Here is a 21,244-nt window from a genome sequence, read left to right as displayed (position 1 = left end):
ATGACTAGAGTCAGAACATTGCTTTTTCTTCACACCTCTCTCACTAAAGCCCTTTACAACAAGCTGAGTGGCAGAGGGGTAATAACTACAGTGACTTAAGTAATGTTTTTCTTTCCAGGTTTCATCCCCAAAGTCATTTTTATATAAGAAGTACTATTTTACACATCAAGGACCTTTACCGTTCACCTATACACATACCTATTTGCTCTTCTCCCTCCAGCCCAAGTGAGTAAAAAAAATATTAAAAACCCAACCTGGGAGGGAGGTTTAAGAGGGAAGGGACACATGTATGCACCTATGGCTGATTCATGTTGATGTCTGGCAGAAACCAACACAATTCTGTAAAGTATTTATCCTTCAATAAAAAAACCCAAAAACCCAACCTACAAAGGATATCAGTACCATCTCTATCTTGATTATGCAACTAGGTAATGACAAGAGCTGAAGCAGGAAAAAACAAAATCAAAATATGATGTGTGTCTTGGGGAGTAGGGGTGGTGGTGACTGCTAGGCCTAAATCTCCAATGTACGTAATCTTGACTTATTTAAGGTATCCTAGCCCAAAGGTATTTCCTTGAGTGGATAAAGTTCTCCTAATAGCTCTATGGACTATCCAAACGTGAAAGATCATCCCATCCTATCCTTAGCCTTGGAAATACTTGCTCTCTATACTCTCATGCCCTATGGGATGAACCCTAACAAAAATCTTCCTTTTTTTTGTCCACTTACCTTGGTAATAGACATGAACACCTTTTCAAGGATAGCATTAGGTTGTGCCTGATAAGGACCACTGTCCTGGATGCCAACATGGAGTGCACAGGGTTTGGCAATAAATCTGTAATGGAGAAAACCCAAAAGCCAATTCTAAAAATTGTTTGCTAAGCATTAAGCAAAAATCCTGATTAGGGGAGTGATAAGAGGGAAAGGGGGAAACATTTGGCAGGGAGCCAGGACTTTTTGATTTAATCCTGAATTCTGCCATTGATTCACTTGAGAAATGACCTGTTAAAGAAATATTGGAACATAAGCTGTCTTTCCATTTTACCCTGGTTCCCCTTATCATATTTTGAGCTTTAGAGTAAGAAAGACCTAGATCAAATCATTAGTCTACCATTTACTGCCTGTATGAATCTGGGCAACTTATTTAATCTTGCTAAACTTCAGTTTTTTTTTTCATTTGTAAGATGAAAATAATATCAACATTCTTGCTACTGAACATAAGGCCAACAGATAAAGAGCATTAGTGGCTTTTCCTAGAAGCTTTTTAGAAGTGCAGAATCTCAAACCCCATCTCAGACCAGCAAAATCAGAATCTGCACTAACAAGATTCCCAGGGGATTCATTCATATTCCTATTAAAATGTTAGAAGCAGGTCTACTTTACTTGAATCTTGCAGGTACAATGATATAACATATATGAAGACCCTGACACAAGAAAGTGCTTAATAAATGATAGTTCTCCTTATATCAAACCATCAAGATTTTAATTGGAGGAAAAAGTAGAACTGAGACTGAGCTCTTCCTAAACAAATATCCTGGGTCATGGTCACCTTCCTGCCTAATCAAAAGACTATGGTAATAATTAGAATTTTAAAAGCTCTGAAAAAAAAAATCCAGAAACTACAAAGAGTGACAAGAAAGAAATTACCTATTAGTACTCAGCTGTAGTCCCAGATCTACCAATAATAAGACACATAAACTTGGTCAAGTCACTTGATTATTGAGTTTTGGTTTTGTCATCTAAAGGAGATGATGCGTAAGATTTTTTCCTAAGAATCCATGATATCATTGATTATAATTAATTTATAACTTTTAGATCTTTGAAAACTGAGGAATTATTCCTTGGCTCTTTAAGAAAGATCTCCCTCTTTTCCACAACCAAAGATTTCTATGAGCCTCAGCTCTAAGAAAACCTTTATGTAATCACTTTCAGAGTAAGTCAAAACCAGTTCTAGCTCTCTTAGCATCTTAGGGAGTTGCATGATGAAATAATAACTGGGAGGTGTAAGATGGAGTGCTCTTGACCTACTTTATTTATCTGCATTCAAATCCAGAATTTATCTCTAAGGGAAGGACTGAAAATAAGAAGCTCTGTTTATTATCTTTCTTTGTGAAAACTTCTTTTACCTTTATCACCAAAGTTCCCAAGACACTGGGAAACACTGATTCAGAGCACAAAGTAATCCACATCTGTAACCCATTCTTCTCTTTTACACAAGTAGTATAAAACTTTCATTCAAATACCAATGCTAATAGAAACATTAGTTTATATTTCCTGGTATATAATTCTGTGTACAAATATTTTAAACTCCTACCCATGTTTAAACTCCTTGAGAAGACAGAGAATACTGCTTTTGTATTTACCAAGGTTCTATGCTCAGTAATTCCATACTGAGTGATAGGTGTAGTGAATTCCACCCTTGCTGTTGGAGCTCAGTTTGGACCCAGCATTGATCAGTATCCAGAAGGGTAAGTAATTAAGGCAGCCATACTTGAGACTTTCCTGGCAGTCCAGTGCTTAGAACTTCACGTTTCCACTGCAAGAAGTGGAATTCCTTGGGTGGGTTCAATCCCTGGTCGGGGAACTAAGATCCCACAAGCTGCATGGTGTAGCCAAAAAAAAAAAAAAAGGTAGCCATTCTTTGTTGTTGCTGCTGCCGCTGCTAAGTCGCTTCAGTCGTGTCCGACTCTGTGCGGCCCCATAGACGGCAGCCACCAGGCTCCCCCGTCCCTGGGATTCTCCAGGCAAGAACACTGGAGTGGGTTGCCATTTCCTTCTCCAACGCATGAAAGTGAAAAGTGAAAGTGAAGTTGCTCAGTCGTGTCTGACTCTTTGCGACCCCATGGACTGCAGCCTACCAGGCTCCTCCAGCCATGGGATTTTCCAGGCAAGAGTACTGGAGTGGGGTTGCCAGTGCCTTCTCCATCTTTGTTGTTGAGTTGGTACCATATCATATCTGAGATAAAAGCACTGAATCATCTCTCATTTATGCTAACTGAATGAAGAAGTAGACCTGAGAACAAAAAAACAGTCTTTCTAATTCCTACTCTTACTCCCTGAAGCAGGCCTCTTCCTTAATCCAGTCAGGAGATGAAAGGCCCTGGGGCTAGGCAGATTTTACCAGCTAAAAGACTTCATGAAAGTTACCTACAGAATGAGGATGATAATATCTGCTCCACAGGGTTATTTTAAAGATGAAATGATATAGTTACAGTAGAGCTCAGTCGTATCTGACTCTTTGCAGCCTCATGGACTGCAGCACACCAGGCTTGCCTGTCCATCACCAATTCCTGGAGCTTGCTCAAACTCCTGTCTATCTTATCAGTGATACTATCCAACCATCTCATCCTCTTTTGTCCCCTTCTCTTCCCATCTTCAATCTTTCCCAGCATCAGGGTCTTTTCCAATGAGTCTTCTCATTAGGTGGCCAAAGTATTGGAGCTTCAGCTTCAGCATCAGTCCTTCCAATGAATATTCAGGACTGATCTCCTTTCGGATTGATCTTCTTGCAGTCCAAGGGACTCTCAAGAGTCTTTCCCAGCACCACAGTTCAAAAGCATAAATTCTTCGGTGTTCAGCTTTCTTTATGGTCCAACTCTCACATCCATACATGACTACTGGAAAAACCATAGCTTTGACTATACGGACCATCATGAAATGCCATGATGTATGAATGACATGATGTATGCCTACCCAGTACCTGACACTTTGTAAACATTCATTAAAAGGCAGCTATTATTATTTTTACTAGAAACAGTTTGGTCTGGGTACTCCCTGATGGTACCTCGAACAAAGTGAGAAGAGCAGGAAATCCTCTTTCACACAACAGGGACAGGTTTGTACCCTGATCACTTGGGTGAAGCCAAGATAACTGCTTTATTATCTAAGACCTTGAGGCAGACTTAATATCCTAGAGCTGTCATAAGCTCACATCCTGTCCTCATTAGTTCAGAGTTCAATGAAAGACACAGAGCTACTGGCATCATGTCAGTGACAGCTGGACAGACCTTAAGAAAATCTGCTTATTTGACAAAATATTTACTAGGCACTGATATTGTGCCAAAGCATGAAGCACAAAACCCACAATAAGGAATTATGATTGAAAAAGGACTTTTCCTGTGTTAAAAAAATTCAAAACAGGGGACTTTCCTGGCAGTCCGGTGGTTAAAACTCCACACTTTCACTGCAGAGGGCACGGGTTTGACCTCTGGTTGGGGAACTAAGATCCCACACACTGCGTGGCACAGCCAAAAACAAACAAACAAAAAACATTTCAAATCAGAAATCTGAACAAAACAAATACTAGTCATGCATTCATTCCACATCACTTACCTGGCATTTAGAATAACAGAAAATAGGTATCTAGGTTGGTCTAATTCCAAAGAGCCTAGAATTAGCATTAATCATTTCTGCTAGATCAGCACTTCTCAAAGTGTGCCTGGAGACTTGTGACATTTTTCAGGAGCTCTGCTCTGCAAGGTCAAAATTATTCTCATAATAATTCTATAGTTTCATAACAGTTCATTTCTCTCTCATTCTCTCATAAGTTTACAGTGAAATTTTCCACAGCTTACATGACACATAGCAAGAGACTGAAGGCAGAACTGATGAGAATACAGTTGCTAGACGCCAAAGAGACTCAAAAATGTAAAATAATACTATTTTCACTTTTTTTTTTTGTTTTGGGAAAGTGCTGAATAAGTTTTCATAAAGCATTAGTTAACATTACCAATACAATATATTGTTATTTATAAGCAAATGAGTAAATACTTAAAAATTTTTTCTATTTTAATTTCTAAAATGGTACATATTGATAGTTATTATCCATTTAAATAAAAACTCTCTAGGGTTCTTGATCATTTTTAATAGTGTAAAGGAGTTCTGATATCCTAGTTGAAAACTACTGTCCTGGATAACATAGAGAACTCAAACTTATCTTGTGATTTTCTGTTCAGTCCAGGATCAATCTGTTGCCCAAGTTTTAAATAATTTGAAGACCAGACTGCCCTTTGCCTGAAGATCTGAGTAAGTAGGTATTTAGTGGTCTACAGTGGCAAACTACTCCTTTCCACCTGCCACACCAGGAACATAAGTCTAGGGACCCAACCCCTGATTGTAATGTTATCTATCCTGCTCCATAGAGATCCTTTCATTCTGCCCCTTTCTTGCTCTCCAGTTACATGGTAGCAGCTGACCTAAGCCTGGGTTAATTTAAGATGAAATTACTCACCACTTTGCTCTTACATACCAAAGACAAGAGCTAGACCAACAATTCTTTGTGACCCACTGCAACATCATTGACGAATATGAACTATATACAAATATATTTGAAAGTCTAGATTGAGTTTCTCGACTAATGTATCATGGCAGGTAACACAGATGGGCTATACTTTTTCTTTTTTAAGAAACCATTTTCCCTTGTGGCTCAGAGGGTGAAGCGTCTGCCTGCAATGCAGGAGACCTGCGTTCAATCCCTGGGTTGGGAAGATCCCCTGGAGAAGGAAATGGCAACCCACTCCAGTACTCTTGCCTGGAAAATCCCATGGACAGAGGAGCCTTGTAGACTACAGTCCATGGGATCGCAAAGAGTCGGACACGACTGAGTGACTTCACTTTCACTTTTTAAAAATATTTATTTATTTATTTATAGCTGTGCTGGGTCTTTGTTGTTGCTTGGCCTTTTCTCTAGTTGTGGTGAGCAGGGACTACTCTTTGTTGCAGTGCTTAGGCTTCTCATTGCGGTGGATTCTCTTGTTGTAGAGCACAGGTTCTAGAGTACATGGGCTTCAGTAGTTGCAGCGAGTGGGCTCAAGAGTTGTGGTTTCTGGGCTTTAGACCACAAGCTCGATACTCGTGCTGCATGGACTCAGCTGCTCCTCGGCATGTGGGATCCTCCCAGATCAGAGATCCAACCTGTGTCTCCTGCACTGGCAGGAGGCTTCTTTACCAATGAGCCACCTGGGAAGCCCCTAGATGGGCTATGTTTATGTTGAGATGTTGCTCTTAGCTGTCAGGATGGTCCATGAGGTGGACAGTAGCCAGAAATCCTGTCTGTAGCCTTTGGTCTCATTGTGCATGCATGCACATATTATTTTCTATGTGTGCAGCAACATGATTGAGTTGGGAAGCACTGGGTTAGATCAATTCTGGAAAAATACAAAAATGTCAAAACTGATATATAAAAAAGAAAAATAACCATCAAAGAAACTGAAACAGACAACAAGATGAAGATGGGAAAAATACAATAAAAAGAGAAAGGTCTTATACAGACTGATGAAGATGGTATATGATTAAATGAAGAGTACTGAGTAACTAAATATTGTGAACCTGAATGCTCCCCCCATCCATCTTACACACACACACAAACATGGAGAAATGAAGCTGAGATACTCAAAAGGCTAAGTGTGGAGTCCCATAGAAAACAAATTCACAAAGTCCTTTCCCTTTACCACTGAATTATTTTTCCTTCCTTCCTCCTTTCCTTCCTCTCTTTCTGGCCATGCCACTTGGTTTGTGGGATTCTCTGATCAGGGACTGAACCCACACTCTCGACAGTGAAAGTGCAGAGTTCTAACAGCTGGACTGCCAGGGAATTCCCTACAATTGAATTCTTAATAAACCAATCACATAAAAAATTTGAGCAGCTTCTGCAGAGTTGAAAGGGAAGGAAAAGTAAAAAAGATACTCAGGCAGAGGGAACAGCATATGCTAAAGAAGAGATAAGAAAGGGCTTAGATAACTATGCGATGTACAAATTGGGAGTGGGGGTGGTGACAGTGATAGGATAAAAAACTATGCAAGTAGTTAGGGGCCAGATCACAGGTGCCTTGCATGTTATGTTAAGCTTGAACTTCATCCCACAGTTGATGGAGAATCACTGAAAAGATTTTAGGCTATTGTAAAAAATCCATGCTAGATGTAATAAAGCACAGAACTAAGGCTACAGAAATGGAAAGGCAAGGTTGGATTCAACCTAAGAGATGGCAAGAAAGTGAAACTGATAGAACTTGGTGACTGGTCAGATATAAGAAGCAAAAGAAAAAGGAAAAATCAAGGGTGCCTTCTATGTTTCCAGACTGGGAAACTAAGTTGATTATGGTGCCTCAACCAAGTAGAGAATAAGATAAGAAAAGCAAATTTGGGAGTGAAAGATGAATTGTCTGTATACTGAATTTGAAGTATTTGTGGAACATTGAAATGCAACAGTCTAGTAAGGCAAATAAACCTGGAAAAGGGGCTTCAGATAACATATACACAAAGATATGAGAAAGAAAAAGAGAGAATGAGAATATAGGTGGTAGCTAAAATTATGAGGGTGGACTGACTGCATAAGAAAGGAATATAAACTAAAAAGAGAACTAAGGAAAGAATACTAAGAAACACAACATAAAAGGTGAATTTAGGGGGTGGGAAGGTCAGAGGTGGAGTCGTATCAAATGAGGCAGAGATCAAGTAAGACAAGGATTTCAGTATCCACTGAATTTGGCAACTTGGAGACCAGTGATTACCTTCAAATAAATTCCAGTGAAATGGAGACTCTAAAGGACAGTAGTGAGTTACAGCAGTAAAAATATAAAGAGGAGAAAAAAAAGTGGAAATAGCTAGGGCTCTCTCAAGAATCTTGACTAAGAAGAGAAAGGAATATCTTCACTTAGTGCATCAGAACCACTTTATCTAAAACTAATATCCCTGTGCTTTAGATCCATTCTCTTCCTGATCAGAAATTTCATCCTATTTTGTCCTCTTTTTTCCTATTATTTTCAGCGTTGTTCTCTACTTGTTTCTTCTCAGACCTTGAATATGCTCAAGTTTTCCCATCCTAAACAGCTCTTCCTGTCCTTCACACCCTTTGGCTCTCACCATCTCACACGAAAGTTCTTGAAAAAGTTCTCTCCTCATGACTTCTCTTCTAACTCCTACTCATTCCTGAACCCTCCTGTGTCTCTCATCTGGCTTCGGTCCATATTCTCCACTGAAGCTGCTCTTGCCAAAGTCGTTAATGATTTCCTTCCTGTGAAATCAAATGGATACTTTTCAGGCCTGTACCTTACCTGACGACTCAGTGCCATTTGACATTATTGAGCATGCTTTCCCCCTTGAAATGCTCTTTTCTCTTAGGTTCCTTTCTGTCACACTTTTCCCAGTAGAATTAAATTTTTTAGTATGCACTGCTAGTTGAGTCACTTTGGACAAGTTACTTAATTTTCTGGTTGTTTCAGTTTTTTCATCTGTAGGTGAGGAATAACAATATCTACCTACTTCATAAAGTTACTATGAAGATTTAATGTTCAGTACTTTGAATGGTGGCTGGGACAAAGTGAGTACTTAGTAAAGGCTAACTACTGATATTTTCAGGGGCTTCTCAGGTGGCTCGGTGGTAAAGAATTCACCTGCCAATGCAGGCAAGTCGCCTCACCTTGCTGGCTCCTCACTGCCTGTATCTGGGCGGCTGCCCCTCTTCCCAGGAGGTGATACCCGCATGTACGCACTTATATGATCAAATACTGTATGGCTGTCATACCTCTTATCTTCTTTTGGGTTCCTTCTTCCTTTTTGTTGTTGTTTTTCAGTCGCTAAAGGTAGCTCATGCTCAGCTGTGTCCAACTCTTTGTGACCCATAGACTGTAGCCTGCTAGGCTGCTCTGTCCATGGGATTTTTTCCAGGCAAGAATATTGGTGTGTGTTGTCATTTCCTCTTCCAGGGGATCTTCCCAACCCAGGGATCGAACTCACATCTGCTTGGCACGTGAATTCTTTACCGCTGAGCCATCAGGGAAGCCCTTAGTTGCTAAGTCCTGTCCAATTCTTCTACGACCCCATGGACTGTAGCCTGCCAGGCTCCTCTGTCTACAGGATTTCCCAAGCAAGAATACTGGAGTGGGTTGCCACTTCTTTCCCCAGGGAATCTTCCTGATCTGGGGATTGAAGCTGCGTCTCCTGCTTGGCAGACAGATACTTTATCACACTGAGCCACCTGGGAAGCCTGCCTTTTCCAAAAACAGTTTCCTCAGGGTTCTATGCAGATTCCTACTTTATTCTATACACTCATCCTGGGTGATCTGAGTCAATTATGGCAGAGAGTCTGTATGGTCCACAGACCCTAGTGCACCCCTGAGAGTGCACCTCTGGGGGGCCCATAAAATCAAAACTGTTTTCATAATACTATTAAGACATTATTTGCCTTTGTTATGGTATTGACATTTGCAATGATCATGCGAAAAGAGCAATGGTGGATACACTTATAGAACCTGAGCACAAATCAAAGGAGTGGCACCCAACAGGAGGAGTAGTTACTGTATTCTTTCTTGCTATAGCCTCTTGGTTAACAACAACGACACCAGTTTCACTAAAGCATGCCCTTGATGAAGCAATATAAATGATTAATTTTATTAAATGCCTACTCTTGGGACTTCCCTGGTGGTTCAGTGGCTAAGACTCCACGTTCCCAATACAGGGGGCCCAGGTTCAATCCTTGGTCAGGGAACTAGATCCCACATGCTACATGGGATTTTTTGCATGCCACAAGGAAGATCAACGTCTCCACATACCACAACTAAAACTCAGAGCAGCCAAATAAATAAATAAATATTTTTTTAAAAAGCCAATCCTTGGGTACATTTTTAAAAAAGTAGTCTGCGATAAGATGGGAAGTACACAGAAAGCACTTTTACTGCATACCAAGGGATATGGCTGTCTCAAGGAAATGCACTTGTTTGACTGAGTTGTATGTTCAACTAAATCACTTTTTTCAAAGAACACCATTTTTACCCACAAGAGTGATTGACAGAAAAACTAAGGTTATTTAGGACCTGCGTATTTAAGATACATTTTCTTAAAAATGAATGAAAAAGGCCTGTTGCTTTAAAAAAACATTCTTTCCATTGATAAAATTCAAGCTTTTAAGTGACAATTTGAATTTTAGAGAACTCATATCTGCCTTTGAGCTCGACAACATACCAATACATACTTCAAGGCTTTTCTAATGAGACTGTTACAATGAGATTAACTATATGATTTTTTTAGTACCATATAATGAAATGTACATTTAAAAGATCTGTATAACTTAGGGAACCAGTATTTTTTCAAGTGACCAATACATGATATCCATTCAAAGTGTATGACAGACTGATGGATTTTAACCTGAATGAACAGCTCATTGATATGGTTTCAGATTCCACAAGGCAACCAACCTTTCTTGTGTTTTGGCATAACAGCAAAGATAAAATACTTTCTCTTTCCAATAACGTATCTGTGTAAAGTCAGCTTTTATTTATATACTTCAACCAAACCAACATATTACAAGGGATTGAATGTAGAAGCCAGAGAGGAAAATCCAGCTATCTTTTACTAAGCTAGATATCTAAGAGATCTGCAAAAATACAAAATCAATGTTCTTCTCACTGAATATTTTTTGTCTGGAAAATTATCTTTCAAAAATACACTATTTATGTTAACGTAATAGGCTTATTTTTGTTATTTTTAATGAAATAATAAGTATATCTCTTAAATTTCTCAATTTTGATTTCAAATATGAAAACATTGATAGGTGTATGTAACCCACATTTACAAAACCTTTTGGGGATCCTCAGCAGTTTTTAAGAGTAAAAAAAATAATGCTGAGAACAAAAGATTTACAAATTTCTAAATTATACTATTTATTCACTTACATGCAGTTGACTCCCAGCCATATATTATTTTGTATATTCCCTAAACATATGCATCCATATCAGTGTATTTTTCTGAGTAAATTCTTAAGAGGACAGGATTTGCTATGTACAAGCAAATGTGTTATACACATTTGTTGTACATATATGTACTTGCTGTGTGGAGCCTGGTAGGCTGCAGTCCATGGGGTCGCGAAGAGTCGGACATAACTAAGTGACTTCACTTTCACTTTTCACTTACATGCATTGGAGAAGGAAATGGCAGCCCACTCCAGCGTTCTTGCCTGGAGAATCCCAGGGATGGCAGAGCCTGGTGGCTGCCGTCTATGAGGTCGCACAGAGTTGGACACGACTGAAGCGACTTAGCAGCAGCAGCAGCGTATGAGGTACTGCACTTCTCAAGGACGCCTATACTACCAAATCCAAAATTTCTTGCATGATCCATGCACAAGTAATCTTTGCAGGTTTTTTAAGGGCTATTTTTTTTTTAATCGGCCAATTTGCTCTTAAAACAAAGCAGAAACAAACTACAAAGAAGAAAACCTTTATGACATATACTATCCTAAGCCACCACAAGGCATACACTGGATTATACCAGACTATTCTTCACTCCCATTCCCATCAGTTAGCTTCACTTAGATCTATAAGAATTAAGAATGATTAATAACTGTGCAATTGGATGAATCTACTTGGTACTGTCATGAGAAAAGAAGGATCAACATTCTACTTTCACCTTAACCTTATTATGAAGGAAATAAGTCTTGAGATTAAGAATTACTTAGAGTATATATTAAAATGTTTCACTGACACAAACTAAAGACTAAGTTGTAGCTTATTATAGAGTAGCTAATGAATATTTTTGTACAGCAGCAGTTCTCAAAATATTGCTGGAGAACAGCTGTGTGAGTGAGTGTGCTCTTGCTCAGTCGTGTCCGACTCTGCGACCCCATGGACTGTAGCCCACCAGGCTCCTCTGTCCATGGGATTTTCCAGGCAAGGATACTGGAATGGATTGTCATTTCCTTCTCGAGGGGATCTTCCTGACCCAGGGCTCAAACCCAAGTCTCCCACGTTGGCAGGTGGATTCTTCACCACTGCGCCATCTGGAGGACAGCTGCAGGTCCCTAAGACTCTCACTGTTTCATAACTTTTCCCTTTCCAACTACGTACATACGTTTTTTTCATTAAACATATTTACCTTTTTACATTTTTATTTCATTAAACATATTTACCTTTTTTAGGTGGATGAGTAATTATACTACTTAATACATTTGCTTAAACCAGAAACACAAATGCATGCCAAATAAGAGATAGATTAGATAAAACAGTTAACAAAAAGCTCTTTCTTAAGAAGTTTTTACCATCCTTCATAATTCAAGAAACAAGTGCTTGTTAGTGGGACATTAAGCCTATATTTCAGTTAATAATGTTAAAAGGAACCAAGTCCACCTCTTCCAAACTCCCATGACTTAACCCTGTGCACACACTCATTACTCTATTTTAACCAGTTTTTCTTGTTCTATTCCTGCAGGTAGCACCATGACTTACTTTTTCACTCTTGGCACACAGTTTGATATCTGGTATACACTAAGTTCTCAATACATAATCGTTGAAGAATGAACAGATGAACAAATGGGTAAAAATTTAACTCTCAACTAAAAAGGTAAAGTGTTTCAAGGAAATGTGCTACCTGTCCTCCTGAGTCATAAGATAACCTACCAGCTCCATGTCAGAGGTCACTGATTTCTGGAGAATCAGTAAAAATTGAAATTAACTAATTTCATTCTATAACTGGAGACCTCCCCAAGAAGTATTAAACACAACCACAACAATGTAATTTAGTTTGAGACCCTATGTGCCTATAATTGAGACTTCTTACAAATGCTGACACTAACCCAGAGCTACAGACGATAAGTAATACCCTTTTTAAGAAACTCCATAGTTTTGAGAAGAATATAATAGTGTGATTATTTTTATTGCTTTATCAGGGCTGTGTAGCACTTCATGTACTTGACAAACTGTTTGTTTACAGATCATTAACTACTCCGACTGAGGTGATATATATGTGGAAAAAAAAAAACTCTAAAGCAATGCTTGGTTAGAATGCACGGTTAATCAACAATGACTCAAAACAGAGTATACCTAGTTATTTAACTCATTCAGAAAAAGATTTACATTAAAAAAAATTCCCATTATTACTAAAAAAATTTTTTTTTTTAAGAAAGCTCCATTGTTTCAGCCTGGCCCAATAAACTTAGGACAAATCACCTTCTGGTGCTAGAAAACTGAATCAAATGTGAATCTGTATTAAAATTCTCTTCTCGGTTATTAATACTTGTTTGAATCACTTTCATCAACACTGCTCAACAGAAATAATGTGAGCCACATACATAAATAATTCAAAATCTTCTAACAGCCACTTCTAAAAAAGTAAAAAAAAAAAGGGTGAAATTAATTTTGAAAATATACTTTAACTCGACATATCCAAAATACATTCGTGTCAATATGCAATCAGTGTTAAAAATTGAGATATTTTACTTTTTTTTTTTTTTCTGCACTAAGTCTTCAAAATTTGGTGTGTATTTTACAATTAGATCACGTCTTAATGCTGACAAGTTGCATCTGAAACCCCTCAAAGCTAGTAGCTATTGTACTAGCTGGTGGCTACTATACTGGAAACCACAGCAGTAGATAATTCACAGAGAATTCTTCATATCTAGGAAAACTGCCTTTGTATCTAGGAAAACTGGTTTCAAATTTTTTTTTTTTTTAGTTAAAAGTGACTATGGTTAACTCCTTTTGCAGTAATATCCCAATCAACTTTCCCAAAGATAAAGTAGGAGTAGATTTAAGTACAAGAGCCCAAAACTCAGTGAATTCTTTAGAAGGCGCTTTATCTGCCTAAAACTATCTCTGATGAGGAAGTCAAAATAGGTACATCTCCCCTTCCCACTCTAGAAGAAAGGTACAGACTTCCCTTGATGCCTCCTCTTCATTAATTTCTTCTTTATCCATCTAGGAGACCCTAGTTTTCTGACTCAGGAAGTGGCTAAAGCAAAAATACCTGATGTGTTTCTTTTCTGTGATGAATATATTGTCTCCAGGGATAAGCCAGGAACCTGACCTTAGTCGTGACAGTATTCAGGGTTGTCTGCAGAACTTCAACACCCATTGCACAGAAAGGGCTGGGGAAAAAGTCTTCCAAGAGAGAAAGGCTTCTGATTATCTGGAGCTTAGTAAGAGGCATATTCTCAGATAAGGGCAGAGTTATGTGGTCGGCTTTTTCAATCTCACTCTTCTGGATCTGCAAACCTGATTTAATTCTGTGATTTACAATTCAATAAGGCCCAAAAGAATACCTTTAGGGATGCAGTGGAATGGGCAGTCTTCCTTACAACCTATTCAGCAGCTGTATCCATTCTTCCCAAAGTACCTCTCCAGTCTGGAGGACCAACTAATTCTGGATCACAATGGTGGAACATGACATGGACCTAGGAGGAGGGCAGCAGGTCTGTTAGAAAGAGGAAAAGTTCTTCCTCCACTCAGGGGAAGTGGGGAAGAACAGGGGAAAGGGGAAAAAAAAAAAAAAGGAAGTATGCAGCAGAGGTAGCCAGGCTTACAAGAGGAAGATGAAATGAGCGGTTAAGAAATGTGTGCACGCACACGCACACATGCACACACACACACAAGAGTCACTGGTTTTGTTTCTAGTTACAAGATAGGCCAATACGTGAGTCTGTTTAGTGCCCTGTGCCAGAGAATGGTATTGAGAAAGCTCCTTAGATATGCCAGTGAGGTTGCCTTGGAGGTAACAAGAGAGAGAAAGGGGGATTGGAATAATGAATGAGCAGCAAGGAGAGGTATAATCTATCTCCTGTATAATTTACAAAACAATTTTCTCCCGGCAACATAAAGCTCCTATTGCAATACCATATTCAAAATAAATGAGCTTATGTAGCTCTGATGGTATCAATATTAAGTTTCAAGCTCATATTTGATCCCACGGAAGAAGTGCTCAGGGACTGTGTAGACATTAAATTTCAAACAATTTTACCTTTAAGATCCAATTTAAGATACGCAGACCTAGCTTGGACTATTCATTCTCTCAAGTCTCAATCATTAACATAATATTAAAACAAGTTTTAAAGAACAGGTGGAAGAATTTCTTACCTCTCTTTTGATAGGATAAAAGGGTGGCATGAGTGTGTGCATGGGTAGTGGGGAGAAAAAAGAAACTGCAGAAAGGTGCACAACATGCAAATATAGTATGGTGAAATTTAACTAAGGAAAAAAAGGAATTAGTTTTGTCTCTCTCAGTCAAAACAAACATCTATTGCATGCTGAAGATCTAGATTCTGTTTACTCCTCTGGGTATTTGTAGACAAGGGTGGATCCTTCTCAAACATTCAATCAGTATTTACTGACCACATGCCACATCTAAGGTATTTTGCAAGGTGCAAGCCACCACAATGCAACCACTTAGCAGAGGCCCACAAAGGAAAGCCTCTATTCTTGGGTAGGACATAATCTACCATCTGCAGTTCTTTTAGTGAAATAGCTAGATACATTTATTTATGGTCAGGTGGCTTTCAAGTCATCCCTATCAGATGAGGTTGCAGCTCTCCAGGGAATGTGGGAACTTAAAAAAATAAATGCTCTGTGTGGCTGATGAAAAGAAAAAGTAAGAATAAACTGTAAACTCTATTTATTCTTTAGGATATTCTTAAAACACAGAGATAATTTATCAAAGGGCATAGTGTAAGACATTAAAATATGCAGGACAATTTGAAGCAACAAATGCAAAGTTCAAGTCAAATACAATATATTAAGTAACCAAGAATAAGATGAACATGGATCTGTTCTCCAAATCCTAGAATACTAGGAATAGCAGTATTAAATCTTAATTCTTGAAGGGAAGTTTAAGGAATGGGAGAAGTGGCCATATCATACAGTGGAAGGAGAATGGGGCTAAGGAAAACAATCTGAATCTTGGTTCTACCTCCTCCTTCAGGTGAGTATGCAACGTGTGAAAAGCTAAAAATGTTTCTAAGCCTTAAGTTTACCGTTTATACAAAAGGAAGCTGGAGTTCTAGCTCTTACAGCCTATGGTTATCATATGGGTAGGAAACTAAGTAGTTAGGACTTGAGAAAGAAGAAAATGTAGGAAAGAGACTAACTGAACCAATAATTCTGATATATTTTTTTCCTATACTATAACACTGGCTTCTATTACCTTTATGGAAGACCGGCACAGTAAGAGAGGAACTGGTAACCCAGCTGTAAATTCTATTGCTAACTAAAGTAGTTAGATCTTAAAGAGAAACAAAATAGCAAGACTGCAGCTAGAGTTAAACTTTCCTAAGATCAAACGAGATGAACAAGGTACCTGTTCTTACTATCCAAGAAATAGCATACTAGAATGCTTTCACATCAGTATTCCCACCCATCCCTTCTCCCCTGACACTGGAGCACCATAGAAACATTCAGGTAGAATTCCCACAGGTAAAAAGGATCCTTTACAGTGGCTGTGCCAAGGGATATGTAAGTCTTCACAGTCACTTGGGGGAACTCTTTGGAAATTTGAAGATACATGCAAGTTTACATAAAATGAGTGTTTATAAGCAACAAGTTATCTCCTCTTACTTGGGGAAAACTTCCATATTGTTAAACATTTATATGAAAAGCAGAGAATCTTTTGCCTAGGACGATGAACTTTTTTTTTTCTTTCCTGAACTGTGTATTTCCTTTTCAGTCATTATACTTTCTCTTTTTTTAGCTCTCATACACAGATGCTATGATGGAGGGTACCTGGACCTAGTTTACTCCTAAGAGGGACAAGTGGTTTGTGCCTCCACCTTAGGAATACTTAATATAATGACTATACTTAAAAAACCGCAACGCTAAGTTCCCGAGGATCCAGAAAAGGCATTTAGTTCTTTTGGTTTCATTTGCTTCAGTTAAAAGCATCTTTATTTTTACACTTGAACCTTCGGCAGAGCACTCTGATGAAAATACATAAACACTGTGAATAAATGGATGAATGGTGGGCAACACATAACACATTTTTATGTCAGAAATAGTAGGCAAAGAAGTAATCCAAAACAGGTTAATATTAATTTTTCAGACAGTAACAGAGTAGTCTATCTGCAACATATGCCCATCTTCGAAAGGGCATTCTTGCTCTAGATACTGGCCAAAAGAAGGAAAGATGTCAAAGTTCCACCCTCATTACCTGAGACCTATGCAAAAAGAAGTCACCTTTCCAGGGGGGTGAGTAGACTTGATCAAAATCACCCACAGCTACAAGTTCACACTGTAAAATCACCACCACATCAAGTCCTCAGTGAGTATCTATCTTTATCTTAGCAGACAGGAGCCGCTCACTCAAAGAAAAGTGAAAACACTTTTGTCAAGAACACATGGTCGCTGAGAAGCTGGCTCAACACAACAGTCTTATAAGCCCTAAGGCTGTCCATCCTTTCAATATGATGACTCCTCCTTCCATTTCAGGCCTCCAAGGCTCGTTCTGCAACTCATTTGACACCTTTTCGTGCTCTGGAAGCCTCAGGCTCCACCACACCCTGCCAGATTTCTACTCTTACGAGCTCTGGCACAACTTTACTGAAATACACACACACACACACGTAAATGAGCTGACGAACCAAGGCTTAGGGCCTAACTAATCCTATGCCTCTCAACTCCCAGAAACTAAAGTGCCCTCACAAATTTTGGCTTCCCATGAACCCGCTCCTTTCAGCTTGGCTCTTGACGGCCCCAACTAGTTCTGGTTCTCTTAGCCCTTTCTTGTTTCCCGCCTCGGGTTCTCGGTCGCAGCTCACATTCAACCTGTTTCCTGGTCTGCAGAATCCTTGAAGGTTGGGGAGAGGCCTATGAGACACCCCCGCAAGTGACCTCCGGGCTCTAAAACTGAATGGGTCCAGAGTCCCCTGCGACTCGCACTCTTTTAATGTCCAAGCCTCAAACTCCCTGTCTTTACCTAGGCTCCACAACCACCGCGGCCACCCTCCGAGCATCTCCCGCGCGGCCCGGACTCTCCCAGGCCCCTGCTTCCGGGCTTTCCCTGCAATTCGTCTTCCGGTCCCGGACCTCCGTCTCTCGCCCTGGACCGGCTTCACCAGCCCGCGTCCCCAGCCCTTTGCACCGCTCGCCCGCGGGCTCTCACCGCTCGAAGAGCAGCCTCACGGAGAACACTCCCGCCGCCAGTGGGAACACCGAGAGGATATGCCGGGCCCGCGGGTAGCCGTAGCCGTCGCCCTGCCCCTCGAAGTCGGCCCAGCTCACGTTCTGCGGCAGCCAGAAGCGCTCGCTCCACAGCCAGCCCCACAACAGGCCCAGGGCTCCCGCCGCCGCTGTCGCCATCTTACGCCCGCCCCGCGGCCCCCGCCGCCACAGCTTCAGCTGCCGCCACAGCCAACGGAACCCGCGGGGAGGCGGCCCCGGGGCGGGGCCGGACCGGCGGCCACCCCCTTCCGGCCCCTTCTCTTCCCCTGCACGTCTCAGCCCGCCTCCTCTGCGGGGCCGGGCCTCTTTACCGCCCATCCCGCCTCCCCGCCCACCTTCCTGTCTGCAGCTTTCCCCGCCGCCTCTTCTTGGGACTCTGCCCTCTGGTCTCAACCACGCCCCTCCCTTTCCCGCCCCGCCTCCACCCAGCCCTGGCCCCACCCCCACAGGCGCTCAACTCTGGTCTCACCCTTCTTTGCTACCGGTTTCGACCGAGCTTTTCCTCCTCCCTCACGCTCACGTCCTGCTACGGCTACACCGCGTATTTCAGGCATGGCTCCTTTATGGGTACATTTTTCTCAGTCCAGCCAGCTTAAAACGATATCTGCTCCTTGGAAGGCCATGTCTCTCTCCCTCCCTCTCCCAGCCCCATTTCTCACTAGGGTTTGTCTCCATCTCAGCTGGTTCCGCCTATCAGCAGCGTTCTTTTTGCTTTCTCTCCCTTTTCTCTCCACACTTTCTCTCCCTTCTTGCCTCTCCACGATCTCAACCCACTTTCACTGTATATCGCTTAAAGTGGGCTTTCAAAAAATCCTTTTATTCTCATGGGAAAAGGAAATAGAAGGTATCCGAAGGAAAATATAAAGGAAAAAGAAAGATGTTGATGGCCAACGTTTAATGAAGTTTACTATGTGCCAGGAACTGCACTAAAAATGTTACACACAGTATTTAACTTCCTCATTCTATGAAGTGGGTGTTTTATTTACTACTTTATGAATAAGTAAACTGAGGTCCAAAGAGTAGCTTGCCCGAGGTTATATAAACAAGTGGTAGAGGTGAGCTTCTGAACTGGAAAGTCTTTAGATTCCAAAACGCTGAGGCTTTATCCTATAAACCTCCTTAATTCTAGATTTCCACATTGAACATTGACCTCTTTTGTGGATCTACATAGACAGTGAGGGGAGCCATAGACAAGAAACCTTCAAAACACTGAACTCTAAATTGTTCCTCAACTGCTGGAGAACCTGAACCCTGGGTGCCATCCATTCAAACCTAGCTACAAGGTTAATTACCACAGGCTACCTAGAATGATCTGAAAAAAGGTTAAAGAACTAATCTTGTTTAAAGACAGAGTACCTTTATTCCTGCAGGCATGCTTGCAGCAGAAGATAGAGTTTCTAAGGGAGCAGAAGAAGAAAAATAAAAGGAGCTACCTTAAAGAACAGACTAAAAGATTTGCTTTAATTCCAGTGGTTCTCAAGCCTTAGTGTGCTACACCTCAGACATTAGCTTATTCCATCTCCTACATCCGGTCCCATCACTTCATGGCAAATAGATGGGGAAACAATGGAAACAGTGAGAGACTTTATATTTGGGGGCTCCAAAATCACTGAAGATGGTGACTGCAGCCATGAAATTAAAAGACACTTACTCCTTGGAAAGTTATGACCAACCTACATAGCATATTAAAAAGCAGAGAGATTACTTTGCCAACAAAGGTCTGTCTAGTCAAAGCTGTGATTTTTCCAGTAGTCATGCATGGATGTGAGAGTTGGACTATAAAGAAAGCTGAGCGCCGAAGAATTAATGCTTTTGAACTGTCGTGTTGGAGAAGACTCTTGACAGTCCCTTAGACTGCAAGGAGATCCAACCAGTCCATCCTAAAGGAAATCAGCCCTGAATATTCATTGGAAAGACTGATGCTGAAGCTGAAACTCCAATACTTTGGCCACCTGACGCGAACAACTGACTCACTGGAAAAGACCCTGATGCTGGGAAAGATTGAAGGCGGAAGGAGAATGGGATGGCAGAGGGTGAGATGGTTGGATAGCATCACTGGCGCAATGGACATAAGTTTGAGTAAGCTCCAGGAGTTGGTGATGGACAGGGAAGCCTGGCGTGCTGCAGTCCATGGGTTCACAGAGTCAGACACGACTGAGGGACTGAACTGAACTGAACTGATCTCCTACATAGAGAATTTGCTGAAAGTTTGCTAAAAGTTTCCTGGGCTCCATCCAAAGAAGTTTTGATTCAGGAAGTTCAGGGTAGGCCCAGGAATGCGTATTTCTAACAAACTCAGAGGTCATGCCACTGCTGCTGGTCTAAAACCATGCCTGCAGCCGTTTTCATACAAACTCAAATAGTTTTGATGGTAACTACCTTATAATCAAGATGCATTTTAAAAGAAGTAACTGCTCCTTGATCCCATGGGAATTCAAATAAGAGCCCCAGGAAACAAAAAACACACTAACTTGGCCTACAGAAACTTATACACCGTGATCTTAGTCTCAAGACCTATTCCCAGAAAAACACTTTTGTAACATTCCTCAACCTCTTGGTTGTAAGAAAACATTGCTGACGAAATACATGAGAGCAAACTTAGTACAGGTTTCACTTAGGCCAGGAGTGATTTGACCTGCAAGCCAGCAGAACTAAGTTAGCCCTTGCAGCAGTCATGAACAGAGTCTCCTTAATCATTTCAGGTCCCAAAGCAGGCCTTTTCTTGCTTCACCAACAGAAAAATTCACATCATTCCACTGTCAACACTGACATAGTCCAAGAAGTTGCCTTCATTCAGAGAGCTGAGAGAATAAATGCTTTTTGTTTGGCTGTAGGTTCTTTTGTTTTCTAAGAATATTTAGTATTATCTGGTCATTCTCTTGATATAAGAATATCCTTTTATTGTATTGATTATGGAACTAATTCTTATCTCTACTCTCTATACTTATATCTATCTTAGCCCTTGAAAGGCATGGAAAAGTTCTTCCCAGGATAATCGCAGTCCTCACATACCTGATATATGGTGACATACTCAACTCAGTGCAGCCCAGTGAGCTACAGTACGTAGGGTTGCAAGGAGTTGGACACAACTGAGCAGGCACACACTCAACTGATACCCATAAATGCCTACCATAGGCACTCACTTTTTTTTTATAAGGTTAGTAGATGTGATGAGTACCATGTGGATGGGTTAGAGCAATAGTGAGTCACAAAGTAAAGGTAGCTAAACTCAAACCAGGATTGGATATTTTGTAAAAGTCAGCAGGTACTTCTGGATTAACTCTTCAGTGAACAGGGCTTTCAGGGCTTTCTAAATTATTTCAGCCTGTAATAGAGTT

General features: G+C 40.6%; 1 protein-coding gene and 1 long non-coding RNA gene across 16 annotated transcripts in view; one reads left to right on the top strand and one right to left on the bottom strand.

Moving 5' to 3' along the window:
• CERS5 (ceramide synthase 5) overlaps window positions 1-18,297 on the bottom strand; it is a 28,329-nt gene extending 10,032 nt beyond the window's left edge. For 5 of the 15 annotated variants that reach the window (XM_081592572.1, XM_081592573.1, XM_081592571.1 and 2 more), the window contains exons 1-2: window positions 17,848-18,053; window positions 730-835 (exon numbers count right to left, since the gene is read on the bottom strand). In XM_081592572.1, the coding sequence (XP_081448698.1) occupies window positions 730-835; window positions 17,848-18,044 (303 nt within the window). In that variant the 5' untranslated portion in view covers window positions 18,045-18,053. Of the gene's footprint in view, window positions 1-729; window positions 836-14,023; window positions 14,156-17,847; window positions 18,054-18,241 lie in introns of those variants that run through there. The other 10 variants (XM_081592577.1, XM_081592574.1, XM_081592586.1 and 7 more) reach the window with 3 other exon arrangements.
• On the top strand, window positions 119-20,739 carry LOC145546250 (uncharacterized). Its single transcript, XR_014082699.1, has 2 exons — window positions 119-225; window positions 17,666-20,739. It is a non-coding gene; the product is annotated as an uncharacterized LOC145546250 (long non-coding RNA).
• Window positions 20,740-21,244: the final 505 nt, after the last annotated feature.

Source organism: Giraffa tippelskirchi, chromosome 4 (assembly GCF_054371585.1).
Source record: "Giraffa tippelskirchi isolate mGirTip1 chromosome 4, T2T-mGirTip1v1.2.pri, whole genome shotgun sequence".
NCBI classification, from domain to species: domain Eukaryota; kingdom Metazoa; phylum Chordata; class Mammalia; order Artiodactyla; family Giraffidae; genus Giraffa; species Giraffa tippelskirchi.
This window is presented reverse-complemented; position numbering and strand designations above follow the sequence as displayed.